The sequence below is a fragment of the Carettochelys insculpta genome, chromosome 2 (assembly GCF_033958435.1).
Source record: "Carettochelys insculpta isolate YL-2023 chromosome 2, ASM3395843v1, whole genome shotgun sequence".
Lineage (NCBI taxonomy): Eukaryota > Metazoa > Chordata > Testudines > Carettochelyidae > Carettochelys > Carettochelys insculpta.
Genome location: NC_134138.1, coordinates 160,846,426 through 160,863,258, shown reverse-complemented (window position 1 = coordinate 160,863,258; position 16,833 = coordinate 160,846,426). Strand labels below are relative to the sequence as shown.

At 42.5% G+C, this 16,833-nt stretch overlaps 1 protein-coding gene across 2 annotated transcripts in view; it reads right to left on the bottom strand.

Annotated features, from left to right (window-relative positions):
* EXOC3 (exocyst complex component 3) overlaps nucleotides 1–11,558 on the bottom strand; it is a 41,031-nt gene extending 29,473 nt beyond the window's left edge. Inside the window, exons 1-3 of one of the 2 annotated variants that reach the window (XM_074985988.1) lie at nucleotides 11,442–11,558; nucleotides 2,517–2,707; nucleotides 123–342 (exon numbers count right to left, since the gene is read on the bottom strand). In XM_074985988.1, the coding sequence (XP_074842089.1) occupies nucleotides 123–342; nucleotides 2,517–2,660 (364 nt within the window). In that variant the 5' untranslated portion in view covers nucleotides 2,661–2,707; nucleotides 11,442–11,558. Of the gene's footprint in view, nucleotides 1–122; nucleotides 343–2,516; nucleotides 2,708–9,424; nucleotides 9,568–11,441 lie in introns of those variants that run through there. The other variant, XM_074985986.1, reaches the window with a different exon arrangement.
* Nucleotides 11,559–16,833: the final 5,275 nt, after the last annotated feature.

Sequence of the window (16,833 nt, the reverse complement as noted above, 5' to 3'; positions counted from 1 at the left end):
TTGGCCTGGTTAAGTGTAATGATTAATCAAGAAAGAGATGTTAGGTTCACTATCTTCCTTTTACAAACAGTCTTGAACACCATTTGAACATACTTTCTGTCCATTTGAAATTGTTGAATTACCTGAGAAGATATTCTTGAGGTTTTCTACGGCTGCTGCCAGCTGACTATGTTGGACTACCGCATCCTTAACATCCTTGAGGTTTTCTATGGTATTAATACTTTGTCGCCAGTCTTTATTGACATCTATCAAAGATCGCTGTATATCCTTTACATCATTCAATGCATTATGCAGTTGGCTTAAACCAGTTCGTACCCCATCCAGTTGAGACTGGATTGCTGCCTATAAAGAGAGAGATTAATTTACTGTACTTAAAACATTGTAAAATCTAAGTCTTTTTGGGTTTTTTGGTTTGTTTGTTTTTTTTTCCAGTTATTCCACTTATATCTTATTGTTATACACAAGAATGGTCATATTGGATCAGACTAATTGTCCATTTAACCTAGTATCCTGTCTTTTGACAGTGTCCAGTGCCAAATGCTTCAGAAGTGATGAACAGAACACGACAATTTATTAACTGATCCATTCCACTCTTTCAGTCCCAGCTAGTAGCAGAGATTCAAAGATACCCAAAGCCTGGTGTTGCATCCCTATCTTGGCTAATAGCCACTCATGCATATTTTGTTTTACAACATCCCCTGGCAATGAGTTCACCTCTTTTCCAAGAGGCACAATCCCAGTCTTTTTAATCTGTTATCATATGGAAGCTATTCCATTCCTCTAATAATTTTTGTTCCCTTTTTACATACTTTTTCTGGAGATGGACTTGATGAAAGCTGCACAGAGCATACAAGGTATGGGGATCCCAGGGAATTACATAGTGGGATTAAGATATTTTCTGTCATCTTATCTGTCCCTTTCCTAATGCCTCCTAACCTTCTGTTAAGCTTTTTTGACCACCACTCTACATTAAGATGTTTTCAGAGAACTATCCGTGATGACAGCAAGAGAGTCTAAGACAGACGTGCATGTGTTTTTTATAAATGTCACTGAAAAACATAGCAATATACAAAATCTCACAAAAGTACAAATCATCAAAATTATCATTGTTTTTGGAACTTGCAGGATAGTTTTTAGCACAGGACAGAGGAAAAAAATCAAAAATGCATTTATGAAGAACTGTAAAACAGTCAGTCATATGAACATGATCACTATTCCATATTGATTAATTCTAGGCAAAATCTCTGTTTAGAACAAGCCCCAACAGCCTCAATCATCAAGCAATCATAAAGATGCTTGAAAACTATTCAACAGCATTCTCAGGTAAAATGTACTTACTTTCTTTTTACTGGGATAATGGGTGGCAGAGTGAAATGTTTTTCTACACTTTCTTCAAAAGCTTATGCTAAAAAGTGTTGCAAGGGCAAACCTGTGAGGAACAAAATGATCCAGATACCTACTGACATCATATTTATTAAGAATGTAGCTGTAACTGAAGCATTCTAACATGTTACACATTCTTTTCCTCCCTATCAATGAATGAAGATGGTGAGAAGTTAGGGAGGAAAAGGGATTAACATGGTGCTTATTTGTAGGGAAAACAAAGTGATGAAGGAACCAAAGATCCAGCATTCTTCATGAACTAGGCAAGAAGGCCCAGTACAATGTTATTTAACATTCAACACTCTCAGGACTGTGAGGAAACAGGAGAATGGACGTATCTGCACTCGAAGAACTGGATCTAAATCCAAAGCCATTATCAAGCACAGGGAGTAAATTGAATTTCTCCACTGCAAAGTGATAAATTGATAAAAACAAAAAAAGCAGTCAAGTAGCACTTTAAAGACTAACAAAATGATTTACTAGGTGAGCTTTTGTGGGATTGACCCACTTCTTCAGACCAAGTGGGTCTGTCCCACGAAAGCTCACCTAGTAAATCATTTTGTTAGTCTTGAAAGTGCTACTTGACTGCTTTTTTGTTTTGATTATATATAGACTAGCACGGCTTTCTCTCTGTTACTACTTGGTAAATTGATAGATTTCTTGGGAGATAACCTAACAGAGGGCCAAGAGAGAAATTACTTTACATCATATGCATATTTCATGCAGCCAAGAACCATTACAAGTCAGCACCAAACACATCAGTGTGACAACCAGGTTCCAGAAACCCAAGGGGGAAAACAGCGGATATGAACGCAAAGAATAAGCCACTGAATCAATGGATTGTATCCTGTATTACTGTACTATAAACCTACACTGAATAACATCTGTTAGGAAAACTAATGATACACTAGTTATGAACATAATTCTATGAAGTATATATGGGTGAGTTAGGCAAGTGTGCTGGAAATAGGTTCCTAAAATATGTTGGGGAAATAACTGAAAAACCAGCCTGCTTTAGACAAAGCAATGTCGATTTACCCATCTGTGCCAAGACTTAAAACAATCTGAACAGAAAACAAAGATTTCTGATTTGTTCTGCACTTTGTTAGTGCTCAGCTTTATTAATTTCATACCTTTAGTCGAGCTTCCACTGAGGCTTTCTTACGAGCTTCCCTCCTGCGGTATTGCTCCACTTTATCCAACTGATCAGGTCGCTGAAGCATTCCAGCTACTCTTTGTACAGCTGTTGCAACTGCTTCTCTGTCTGTTTCCTCCATTGTTGAGCAGTGTCTCAAAATGCAAAAGCTTTCATAGTTTAACAGATCTAGATAAATGCATAAAATGTGTAGAAAAACCTATTTCAATTTGATAGTTTCTTATCATTTTTGAATAAAAAAAATCCAATATTACTTAAAGAGAAAGCCAATTTTGGCAACAAGATCATAACAAACTTGATAGCATCACTATTATAAACAACTGTAAGACAGCTACAAAATATATTTTAAAAAGCATTTTATTGTATTGCTCTACTTTAAGCATTTCCTTTGGAAAATAGTTATTCCTTAATGAGAGCAATTTGAATAGTAATGTTTTACGTTTGCCAACAATTTGATTACAAATGTAGTATTTTCCCTTTGCAAATCAAGAATTACTTAACATAATTAATTATGTACCCAGAATGGATGCTAAAGGGAAATGAGAGGCATATGAGGGCGAACTCTCTGTTCAAGGGCCAGAAAAAAAGAGCTATTCTTATGCTTGGAGAATAACAATGATTGCTCTGACCTATTACCCAGGGATGCAAAAATCAAGCAGAGCTCTCTCTTACTCCACGGGCAACAGCCTGAAGTATTTCATGAGGGAAGAGAGAAAAGTAATTTAAGGCAATAAAGTCTGGAGATTGCATACAAATTATTTAAACAATAATTTGCATATTACATTATGCCTACTGCCCCATATGCATATTTTAATGAGAATAGTGTTTTTTGTTCCCTACTCCTATACCCAAGGTCTCCCTATAGCCAGTATCTACTCCTGTGACAGACCTGCTGAAAAAGCCAGTAAGAAATAAATAATTGCACTAGATACTTAGGTTTACTCGAGACTCAAGTTCTAGTGAAAATGAAATACAAGCTCCAGTTAAAAACTTGAGTGTGCCATGTTTAAACAGCATCATTTGTTGAGAATCTGATGGAATCTCTCCTATCAGAAACTCCAGCAGCAAGTAAAGGAGGTGGAGTGAGGACCCTAGCCACCATGTGGAAGGGAGGGAGCAGTGTACTGTCCTAGCAAACCAAGCAAAATGTCATTGTATCTCTGTAAAGTCCTGGGCAAAGGAGTAAGCCTGAGTCTCCTGGTTTCTTCAAGGGTAGAAGAACAGTTTCAGACCGTAAGATCATCACAGGATCATCTAAATAGGGATGAAACCCTCCACCCTTGCAGGATCACAGAGCTTTGGCTCCAGCTGTTGCCCAAATATCTACACAGTAATTTTTCAGGCTGAGAACCTGAGCTCAACAAGTCTGAGTCTCCTGACCCAAGCCAGTCACAGGAATTTATCCTCATGCAGATGTACCCACAGATATTGTCTCCAAGCTATGCTCTCACATTACCCACAAATCACGTTCCCCTTTCTTCTGCTCTTTCCATAGCCATAACTTCCATTCTGAAGGCCATCCCCTTCCCACCCAGCCTCCTCCACAAAAAGGACCAAGAGACACTCTACCCTCAAGCATCCCACAGTCTCTACTCAGAGAGATCTCCTGACTGCAAATGGAGGGGAAGAAACACTTTACTATGCACCCTCCAAAATTAGAGCAACTCAGTTGAAACTAGAGACTGGTCTTCACCTGAAACTTAACTCCTGGTTGTATTGCTCAGGTCTCTGAAAAAATGTTATGTCCTGTGCAACATAATTAGGTCAACCTAACCCCAGCTGTGAACACAGGTTGGCTGACAGAACAATTATTCCATTAACCTTACTATCGCCTCTCAAGGGATTTGATGCACTGGCGTGAGAAAAACACCATCTATTGCTATAACTACTATCTATACTATGGCAGCACAGCTAGAGTACTTGTAGCATAGGCATGCCCCTAGGAGTTTGGTGCAGAATTGCAATTCAACCCATTTCCTGGAAGTGTTTTTTTCCTCCAGAATATTCAGACATGTGCTTGCACCACAAGAGAACGCACCTGAAAATGGGGGATTTAATGAATCTGAGAGAAAATTATCTGCCCCACCTCTGTCTCGATGGGGCCAAGAATGGATCCTTTCACTTTTAATGACTGCAGGCACAGATGCAAGTCTACACTGATACACAAATGTCACATAATGTACTGATCTTCACTTCTATGTAGTTGGCCATCTAATCCATCAACTACTTAAACTCCTTTAGTTATCAGGAGATATCATCACAGACAAAAGTGATGGTATCATCAGGCTATGACAACCCTATAAATTCCTGGCCAGCAGCCAAAGACTTTTGCCATTACCCATTATTTCATCCTCATCTAATTCTGACAAGATATTGGGTTAGTGGTGGGGAAAAAAGGGACAACTTGCAGACATTTAGGTGGCATTTGCACTCTATCCCTCTGGGGAGAGGCAGAAGTGTGGGTTCAGGCGTTCCAATCTGAACTTTATGGTTCCCTGACCTCTAACATTAAGGAAAGTCTGTGTCAATAAAGTACATAATCCATGGGTTTAAATAGGTAGTAAATAAAGGTAATCTACATAAAGTTAAACCAGGGGACCTAGGAACAGACTGTGAACCCCCAAAACTAAAACCCCAGTGTGATCCACATGCTACCTCGGTGAGCCTCCAAGTTTGTTCTGGATGGAGCTAAGTACAACCTGGGAAGTCTTTGGAATCAAGACAACATGATTCTTGAGGCAACTTCCACCTAATTCTTCCAGGGAGGAATGGGCTCTATTCAGAAAACAGGCAGTACTAACTAGGAGTGTCCCAGGGAATCCCCAAAGGAGAAAACCCAGAGGGTCCCAGAGATTGGCATTGCCAGAAAGAGCCTTCAGATAAAATGAAAACCAAGACATCTGATCCACCCATGTGCTCCCCAAACCCATGATTAATTTCTTCTTCACTCTCTGTAATCTCACCCATTCCCCCAGTAAATAAATCATCTCATCCTCTTTCCCTGATACTTGATAGCCAGGAAGTTGAACAATGTTGGAACTGAATAAGACCACAAAGCCTCAAATGCCTCTTCCTAGCTAACAACCCCAAACCAGCGCTCTATCATCAACCACCTTGACTTATCAGTCAACTCTAAAATAGTTGATCATGCTGATGTCCTTCCTCCTGTTCTTCAACTACCTCTCAATCATTCCTTTCGTGTATTCTTCAAAGGATCCGCCTTATCCACCCATCAACTTTCTGTGGGGGTTCCACAGGGCTCTGTGTTCCCTTTTCTCCCTCTATATCTTATTACAGAATCTCATGAGTGGAGAAAATTCAGTTACCATCTCTATGCTGATGAATCACATGTCTATCCTTCTGCTCCACATTGTCTCTTCCTATCCATACTAAAATATCAGCCTCTCTGTCATCTTTTTATGCATGTCTATCCATCATCTCAAAATAACTATGGTTAAAAGAGAGTTCCCAATCTCTCCCTGGCCACTTCTTTCTCAATCACTATGGACCACACTAACATTCTGCTCAACTCTCTTTCCTGTAAGCATCATCTTCAACTCAAACTTCTCTCTAGATTCACACACCCATGCTATAACTAAATATTGCTAATTCTTTCTGCATAATATCTGTAAGGTACAGACTCTCTCATCAACCAACACAACTAAAACTCTTGTTCAAGCTCTTATGATCTCATGTCTCTATGACTGTGTATCTTCTTCTCTTTAGCCTTAACAAATGCTGTCTTGCCCTCCACATAATCCATTCAGAAAATTGCAGCAAAGATCATTTGCTTAGACCATCTCTTGATCACATTTGTCTTCTCTCTGAATCCCTCCACTGGCACACCTCCTTTTCTCCTGCACCAGAAGGCTGCTTGTATTCCCTCTCAAGGCCATTCCTAGCCAATCCCAAACTTTCTTCTCTCATTTATTATGGATGTGTCCATGCTTGCCTCTAACCCCCAGTTTACTGTGACTTCATCCCATAGTGAACTTACACACTTCCTGTCCCAGTATTTCAATTTGATATCCAACTGTAAAACTAAATTCTATAAACTACTGGATTAAGTGGAAAACTGCAACTGTAACACCCTGGATCTGAATTGAACATTTTGTAAAAAATTGTTTATATATACATTTTTTTTCAGGTTTAGTTGACCTTTGCATTTAAATCAGAGATTTTAGTTCTCTGTGTACCAAAGAGACAGGACATTCAAAAATGTAGTATTTGAGGGGGTAGGAGTATCTCAGTGGTTAATACACTGGCCTTGTAAACGCAGGGTTATGAGTTCAATCCTTTTGGAGGCCATTTAGGGGTCTGGGACAAAGATAAAAAAAATAAAAAAAATCTCTCAAGGATGGCACTTGCTCCTGCTGAGAGGGTAGGGGACTGGACTTAATGACCTCCTAAGGTCTATTCCAGCTTTACGAGATATGTATATGTTTTTTACTATTTGAATACAGAATAAATATTCTAATGATTTACAGGTAAAAACATTAGTGTATTATAATGAATTTTAAAAATGGGCTCTTCACAGGGATTTAGCACACATAACATTTTCATCCCAAATGAGCTTAATATAAATTATCCTAATAATGGATTAACACAGACTTTTCAAATTTCTCTCATATAAAACTCACTGAAATCTTATTCAGAGGACACATCTGAAGTTTTAAGATTGTCATTTTTGCTTTTATCCTTCATAAAGGAATTTATGCACCAGCCTTAGTGAACAAAAATCTTCAGATAATTCCACCAAAAAAAGGGCTTTTCAAATGTGATCTTACTAGGAGCAAAAAAGAATGCCAATGCTACCATTCACCAGCACCTCAGCGTGTTGCTCTCTACCTCTACAATATCGGGGACAAGCATCTTCCTTAAAAGGAGCTGACTTCACTTCTTTTGAAAACAATGGGCATCTCAACTGAGGATAACCTGTAGTCTCTGTCTCACTTAAAATAAAAGATGACAGCTACTTTGACATAAAGCTATTTTTGGTAGAACTTCTCAACATTATCAGGGAGAAAAGGATTCAGTGCGTCTTTTAAAAATACGTTTAATCAACAATACCGTAAATGTAAGTGTACTGGTTATTCTAGCCTACTGGTATGGGGCTAAGTTAAGCTTGTTTAGGAACCCAAATTGCATTTGCATACTTTTACATCATTGGATTTATTAAAAGTTTAACTGTAACTCTGAACTTCCCGGTATTCTAATATTTTTAATAATTAGAATACCCCATATTATATTTTACTCTAAATTACTGGTATAGAATAATAGTACTCAAAGGGATGCTGAAAGGTCATCTGCTCCAGTCCCCCGCATTCATGAAGAGTACTAAGTATTATCTAAACCAGTCTTAACTCTATCCATCCAGCTCTTCTCCGGGTTATTATTAGCATCTTTAGATCCTCCTGCTTCTTATCCACTTCCCCTTCCCATATTCGAACCCACATCTATTCCAGGAAAAAAGTCAGTATATCCTGGTGATATTAAAGAGAAAAATACTGCCTATACGCATTATATTCCTCCAACCCTTCATGTATTTCTCTATTTCAGAACAATTTTTCCAGACAAAGTACAAGCACATATGCAATATTGTTAAGGAGGATACATGTCAAGTTTAACATTTTGAAGGCTTTTACCTCAACACAAAAATATACTTGAAAAATAAAACCAGAAAAGTGTATGTTATCACACCGCCACTAAGAATACGTCTCCATTGTATTTGGGAGTGAGCCTTCCCATCCAGTTCCAGCCGGAGCTGCAACATCAAAGCCATGGCTACACAACTATTTGTAGCACTCTAGCACCACTCTGATTATCATGAGCCTGTGGACTTGAGCTGAAAAATTCTCTCTCAGATGTGCTTTAGTGATATCATATGGTTCCTAGTAAATTCTCAAATAAGCGAAGGCCAAAACCTAATGTATAAATTGCATAACAATATACATAACCTAATGTCCTTTTGCACTATTAATAAAAGCAAATTATTTCAGGGGCAAGTTCATAAACCTGGATCCCTGGCCACTGTGACTGTACAGACCAGCATGGGAGGTTTGGGGCCATTGTCTTTGAGGATCATTAGCCACTTTCCTTTGTGAAAGGAAGGTACTAACCATTTTTGAAAAGGCACTGGTGAGACTCCCCTTCAAGGAACCATTTCATGAATGTAATGGTCTTGTCAACCCAGCAATAATTCCCTGTGTTTAACACAGTGTATTAATGAGGGGGCTTTGGAGGCCTTCCGGATTCATCTCAATCTGAACCTCAGTCTCTGTTACCTTCATTTGAGGTGTGGATTTAGCACAGATATGACATTTTCATTGAGAGCTGACAATGTCCTCTTGTGACAAAAATAAATGATATATACTAGATTTATTTGTAAGTTATTATATAATTTAATACCATTTGAAAAATTCACTTATTAGTAGCATGAAAGAGGCTTTACTTTGTAAGCAAAGAGGCCTAAGATGTTAAAGTTGTTTAGTAAAAAGTTAGAAATTAGATCTTCAGATTTACAACTGTCAAGGTAATTGTCTAAATATGAAAATATTAACCAGCGATGTGTTGCCTGAGTACGCAGACAAACAGCTCCAGTGCCTTTACTGCTCTTCATGGTTTCCTCAAGCAGCTGCAGAGTGAAAATTATGAGACTGCTACCACTCAACAGTGAAGGCAGCAGCAAACTAACAAAAATCATGTCAATTTCACCCAGCTGCTGTTTGGGAAAGCCAGGAGAAACCTTAGCAGCAGACACTAGAAGTATTATTCTGTTATCCTCTGCATCTCAGTGAGGCTAGAGCTTGCACTATGAAAATTAACACTGAGACTCTGTTGTCTGATGGGGGTTTGGACAACAGTAAGAAACTTCCATCTACTCACATGTTCTTCCATTCAATAACACATCCTGGGAAGTCAACTCAGAAGCATATGGAGCACATCCCCTCCCCCTCTGGAATGAGGCAGGTGTCAGGATAGCTGCTGTTCTTTTTTTTTTTTTGCACTAGGTGGGATGGGAAGATGAAAAGCATTTCTATTTAAAATTAAAAAAGCACTAAGACCACCCAATTAATATTATGTTGCTTTTATATAATATCACACTACTATAGTATTTTCTGTCATACGCTTATTAGGCAGGAACTTTCTCTTCCTATAGTAACAGAGAGGAAGCCGTGCTAGGCTATACACTATCAAAACAAAAAGCAGTCAAGTAGCACTTTAAAGACTAGCAAAATAGTTTATTAGGTGAGCTTTCGTGGGACAGACCCACTTCTTCAGACCATAGCCAGACCAGACCAGACTCAATATTTAAGACACAGAGAACCAAAAACAGTAAGCAAGGACGACAAATCAGAAAAAGACAATCAAGGTGAGCAAATCAGAGAGTGGAGGGGTGGGGGGGAAGGTCAAGAATTAGATTGAGCCAAGTATGCAGACAAGCCCCATCTAATTCTTGACCTTCCCCCCCACCCCTCCACTCTCTGATTTGCTCACCTTGATTGTCTTTTTCTCATTCGTTCTCCTTGCTTACTGTTTTTGGTTCTCTGTGTCTTAAATATTGAGTCTGTTCTGGTCTGGCTATGGTCTGAAGAAGTGGGTCTGTCCCACGAAAGCTCACCTAATAAACTATTTTGCTAGTCTTTAAAGTGCTACTTGACTGCTTTTTGTTTCTCTTCCTATGTGTTTGCTTAACAGAGGAGTTTGATAGGAACCAGGGACTTGAAGCACTGAAGGAAAAACAATGCAGATTTCTGATATTCTGTTTGAAATCTTTACTGGGGTAAAGTGCCCAAGATGCTTTCATAAAAGCAGCTAAAAAAGACACCAAAATTAGTATGGTATAAATACTTGTTTAAAACAAGTTTGTCTAAACTGAATTACGAGAATGACATTTCTCAAGGGACAGAGAAAAGGAGCAGTTTGAGGTGCAGAGTACTGGAAGATATGATGGAGAACTGGGATTTTGTCATGAGTTTAAGGAAGAGGAGAAGGAAAAGTAAAGACTGATTCGGACCACCCAGCTCTTCTGTGCTTCAAGAGAGGCCTCTAATATACAGGCTTTTCTGGACCCATACCAGATCAGAGAGATAACAGGTCAACATTTAAAACAGCTTCCCACATTGAACATGTGTGATATTTCAACTCCACAAAAGAGAAAGCTGCTCAGACCTTCCCAGCCTACACTTTTGCACTGGCCTCTGCAAATAAAAGATAACAAATTCTAGAAATCAGATCAGAACCCTCCAAGGTCAGTAATAACACAGGGATGTCTAAACATTACAGGAAAACACCCCACACAGAGTCTATCTAATCTATCCCACCGTGACTGCATCTCAACTGCATAAAGAAAAAGGACTAAATGATTAAAACCCTGCACATTTGCAGACATCACTGTATCTTCAGGTATCTGCACCCACAGATGTCACTGCAGCTACCCACAGCTTATTTTTAAACACAAAAATTTTGTTTTGGTGCAGGGCTCTGCTGCTGGCTGTTGGGACCTGTCCAGGACCCCAGGCTGTTCTGACTTCGGGTGATGCTGCCACGCCCATAGGCATAAGGAGAACTTTCACCTGAGGAAGGGGGTTTTGCCCATGAAAGCTCATGACCTAATACACGGGTCTCTAAGGGGGACTACACAATTCACCACGCCAAGGAGGCAATCAACCAAAACCACCACAAAACCGGCCTAACTCGCCTCCCCACACCCTACTTGCTGCCGGGGCAACACACTCGCCCCCGCCCCGGTCAGGCTGCGACCCCCAGCCCCCACGGGGCGCTGCGCGGTGTGTGGCGGGTGAGGCGCCCCGCAACTCCCGGCCCCGCGGAGAAGGCTCCCCAGTCCCAGAACCCGACCCCACGCGCAGCGACACCAGCCTCTAAGCCCGCCACTTCGTACCTGCGCTGCCAGCTCCCAGGAAGTCACTGACAGGAGCTTAGTGCGCAGGCGCCGCTCTGGACGCCGGAGTCGCAAAGCGACAGCCCGGCACTTCAGGCTTACAGCGCAAGCGCAAACCCCACTGCTTGCCCTAGCTTCTCCTACTCCGCATGCGCACCCCTCTTTCTCCATTCCCCACTGCGCCTGCGCTCAAATATCTTCTATGCTGGTTTGGCCGGGCTAGTGCCGTTCAGCGCTCAGGGCGCGCTCTTCTCCTGCCCCCTGGTGGCGGGGGGCGCGAGCTGCTGTTCGTAGCTTGTATCTGCGCTGCCTGCCCCAGGGCGGGACTGCAGCAGCAGTAGGTTGTCATCCTCTGGGTGCGCAGCTCCAGAGGGCAGCGGCTTTCACTGGTCTTTAACGAACAGAGGGGGCGCGTGGCTCAGGTCTTCTTTTTTCCCAACAGGCTTGTCTCCTTCTGCCCCCCCCCGGGACCTATTTCTCTAATGGGGGTGCTGAGAGCCATTGAACCAAACTGTATTCCTTAAACACAATGGAAACCCTTTCAAACTCGGGGTGCTGCAGCACCCCTACTTCCAGCACCTATGCCCCAGCCAAAAATTTGTCAATGGCACACCCTATGTACCTTCCCTATGCCGACTCTTTGTGCCAGTCCAGTTTCTCACACCCACCCATCTTCACAGTCCAAATATTTTCACTCAGCCAGTCCTGACTTCCCTCTCAGCTTTGTCTCCCTGCCGAGAGACTGTACTGTCAAGGGGAAATGCACCAGAATCATGTGTCAGGCTCACCAAAACCATGACATGTACAGTTAGATCTTCACATGCCTTTGCTTTTTGAACCTTTAGGGTGCAGGAGGAGGGTTCCATTTTGAAGATTTTTCCACAGCCACAAGGACTTGATTTTCCTTTACAAATGATGGCTAAAATCATCACATCTCTGCTTGACTTCAGGTGCTGAGGCTTTAAGGCAAACAGTAATTTTCATGAGACTCATGACAAAATCATGAGAGCTGGCAACACTGCTAACAATTGGTTTCTCCCCCCTTCCAACTCAAGCCCAGTTCCACCAGACTCCTTATCCCAACTGATCTATTCCTTTCCCTCCCTCTAGTTCACCTTTTGTCCCACCTCCTGAGTCTCCGTGCGCCAGCAGGTGAGTCACTGGGAACACAAGGAAAGCAATGGCTGCTCCTTGCTTTCTATGGCTGGCTCCACCCAACCACAGCTACAATTACAGAGAAGATGTCTTTGTCCTTGTAGCCTTAGGGATAGAGCAGAGGTGCGCAAAATATGGCTGATAGGCTCCCTGTCTGCCGCTGTTCCACACACTACTCAAAGCAGCCAGCTACTGGGACAAATGCATGTATGTGTGTACAGTACATGCATTTTTGAGGGAAAGAAGGGAATCTGTGCACTGCCCCCATCCCTAGCACAATCCTTACAGCTCCCATTAGCCAAAAAAAAAAAATAACAGACAATGGAAGCTTCAGGGTCAGTGCTTGCGGGCATGTGCAGCATGTAGAGATCCAAAACCCTATTGCAGCCCCAAGCTCTCTTCAACCTTTCCTCCACTTCTCCATCCCCAATACTTATCCCAGGGAAAGCATTCTCATCTTTCCCCTCCCAAAATACTTCTGTTTATGTTCCCCCTAAAATGAAAATGCCACCCTCAAGCTGCGTCTACACGTGCACGCTACTTCGAAGTAGCGGCACCAACTTCGAAATAGCGCCCGTCGCGTCTACACGCGTCGGGCGCTATTTCGAAGTTAACTTCGACATTAGGCGGCGAGACGTCGAAGTCGCTAACCTCATGAGGAGATAGGAATAATGCCCTACTTCGACGTTCAACGTCGAAGTAGGGACCGTGTAGACGATCCGCGTCCCGCAACGTCGAAATTGCTGGGTCCTCCATGGCGGCCATCAGCTGTGGGGTTGAGAGATGCTCTCTCTCCAGCCCCTGCGGGGCTCTATGGTCACCGTGGGCAGCAGCCCTTAGCCCAGGGCTTCTGGCTGCTTCTGTGGCAGCTGGGGATCTATGCTGCAGGCACAGGGTCTGCAACCAGTTGTCAGCTCTGTGTATCTTGTGTTGTTTAGTGCAACTGTGTCTGGAAGGGGCCCTTTAAGGGAGCGGCTTGCTGTTGAGTCCGCCCTGTGACCCTGTCTGCAGCTGTGCCTGGCATCCCTATTTCGATGTGTGCTACTTTGACGTGTAGACGTTCCCTCGCTGTGCCTATTTCGATGTTGGGCTGAGCAACGTCGAAGTTGAACATCGACATTGCTGGCCCTGGAGGACGTGTAGACGTTATTCATCGAAATAGACTATTTCGATGTTGGCTGCACGTGTAGACGTAGCCTCAATGACTCACAAATGAATGCAACTGCTAATCACTGAGTTCAATAGCCTTATATTTTAGGTGAGGGTTTATGATGAACTTATCATTACCTGGGTTAATTGAAGGGTGAGATCACAGTCATCCAGAAGTTTGTGATTCATTTAGTCATTAATCTCAGTTTAGCAGCACAAAGCAGGAGAAAAGATCTGTTGTGGGGGCCTGGAACCCCTTGGTCAGATGACCCTGAAATCTGAGCTGCCTCATGCCTCTATGAGGGATGCAAATTTAAAAGCAAATCAAAGCAACCATTTAGATTTTAGAGGTCTTAAAAGAGTTGAGTTTAAACTGCATAAAATGACAGGGATGCCAACTCTTCAGCCATTTTTCCATACTTGTGCATGAACAGCAAGGTAAAACTGCAGATTTCCTTAAACACTGTTTTTAATTTGGGTCCCCCAAAGATTTTAATGTGTGCCATCTGCTACCTTGGCCAAAACTCAACAGACTTGGACCATTTTCACTCACATAACATCAATAATACCATTTGTGTTATAAGTGCAGAGGGCTGATGTAGCATTTGGGGTGGCGGGAAAGGGAAGCCACCTAGAATTTTTTTAAGACACCTATTTTCAGGGCGTATGCTTCCAGAACCTCTGGCTCAGATTGCATAATGCTGTGTTGCAGTGAAAAACAATGCAGAGGGTGGAGTAGCAGTGAAGTTCCCCACTACTCAGTAAAATCGAAATCACTAAGAACTAGGCTAAGTGCAGAACTTCAGACCTAGGTGCTGCAGATGTGGCAGTAAGCAGTGGCAGAGATAATAGCAGCAGCAGGGGCAAGTGGTGACAGAGATTGCAGCAATTGTGGCCAGTGACAGAGGTAATACCCATCGGTCAACAGTGGTAGTGACTGCTGGCAACAGCAGCAGAGGCATTGTTCAATACTTCCCTGACACTTTGAGGGGGCAGAAGTGAACACATGTAACTGCACCACTGAATGCTAGGACTTCTTTGACTTCAAACTGCGATGTTGTTAAACCGGGGGGCTCTGGGCCAGGATGCAAGTATTAGCTGAGAACTAACATACTAATAGCTGGAGATCAAACCAGGTCACATGCAGATTAGCTTTGCTCAAAATCGGTATTAGTATTGTAAGAGTATACAAAGTGGTTTGAAGCTATGAAATGCTTGTAAATTACTGCATGAGTTAATCTCACTTGTAAAATCAGTATTCAATTCTATAAAATAGCTACATTTTGCTGTACTATTTTGAAAATGTTTGCTCTGAATTTGTGAACTCACAGATGTAATTGTCCTTTCTTCCCATTCAGGACAATCAAAACTGGATTGGCCATCAAGACACATTGCAATACAAGATTGGTTAATGGAACTATTACACTTTGGAAAGACTATTTGTAAGGAAGAATGTCCTGTGGACATGGAAACTCAATGAAGGAAATAAAACTAAGTCACAGGAAAGTTTCTGATCTCTCTTTGTTGGTTAAATTCTGACAGGCACTAAAATGATGCAAGATCCCAAGGGTTCACCCTGGGTCTGCTTTGAATTGAGAGATCATGACAATTCTGTCATTCTTAGTGTTTAGATAAATCATTCGTGTGTATAGGTCTGCTTGCTTTAATTTGTAAATAACTCTAATTTCTTTTTCCTAGTTAATAAATTTTTTCAGGGATAAGAGACTTGTGACAGAAGGGGTTTAGCTGGCAAAGGCACGTCCACACGGCCTCTTTACTTCCTGCAGCCCCCTGTACCGAGAGCAAAATCTCACGTGGCTATGCTAATTAGTTGTGTGAGTATGTCTCTGATGAGGACTTTCCGCACCTTAGACTTAGCTTTCAGCCTTGCAAAATTAAACAGTTTCCCATCAGATCTTGTGTGCAGCAAGATGCCCTGTGTTGAAGATCCAAAGGCATGCTTCAGGAGGAGTGTGAAGAAGATCCCGAACAATGTTGGAGCAAGCACGCATCCTTGTTTGACGCTGCTCCTGATTCTGAAAGCATCCGATAAAGCGCCGTCATATTGGATGGTTCCTCTCATGTCTTCGTGGAACGACTGGATCATCTTGAGTAACCGTGGAGGACAGCCTATCTTGTGGAGCAGTTTGAACAGACCATCCCTGCTGACCAAGTCAAAGCCCTTGGTCAGGTCAATGAAGGCTATGTAGAGTGGCTTCCTCTGCTCCCTGCATTTCTCCTGCAGCTGCCTTAGAGAGGAGACCATGTCAACGGTAGACCTTTCTGCACAGAATCCGCACTGCGATTCAGGGTACACCCTCTCAGCAATCTTCTGGAGTCTGCCAAGGATGACGCGAGCGAACAGTTTACCAGTGACGCTTAGGAGGGAGATTCCACGGTAATTGTGGCAGACATGCTGTTCACAGACGATGCTGCTGTAGTGTCTCACACAGAAGACCAGCTTCAAAAACTGCTGGATTAGTTCTCCAAAGCGTGCAGGGACTTTGGGCTTACCATCAGCCTAAAGAAGACAAACGTACTCGGTCAGGATGTTGCTGAATCCCCATCAATCAGCATTGACAACTATACGTTAGAGGTCGTCCAAGAGTTCGTTTACCTTGGGTCCACCATCACTGACATCCTGTCGTTGGACACTGAGCTAAATAGGAGGATCGGAAAAGCGGCCACAACTCTGTCCACACTCAGCAAGAGAGTGTGGAATAACAACAAGCTGTACACTCACACCAAAATGCAAGTCTACAGAGCCTGCATCTTCAGCACCCTCCTTTATGGCAGCGAGACTTGGACCCTGTACGCCCACCAGGAAAAGAGGCTGAACGTCTTCCACTTGCGCTGCCTCAGGCGCATCCTTGGAATATCATGGAAGGACAGAGTGACCAACACCACCGTCCTCGAGCAAGCTGGAATCCCAACCATGCACACCCTCCTCAGGCAGCGTCGGCTCTGCTGGCTTGGCCACGTCCACAGGATGAATGATGGAAGGATTCCAAAAGACATCCTGTGTGGTGAGCTAGCCTCTGGCAAAAGACGTCCCAGACACCCCCAGTTGCGCTACAAAGATGTCTGC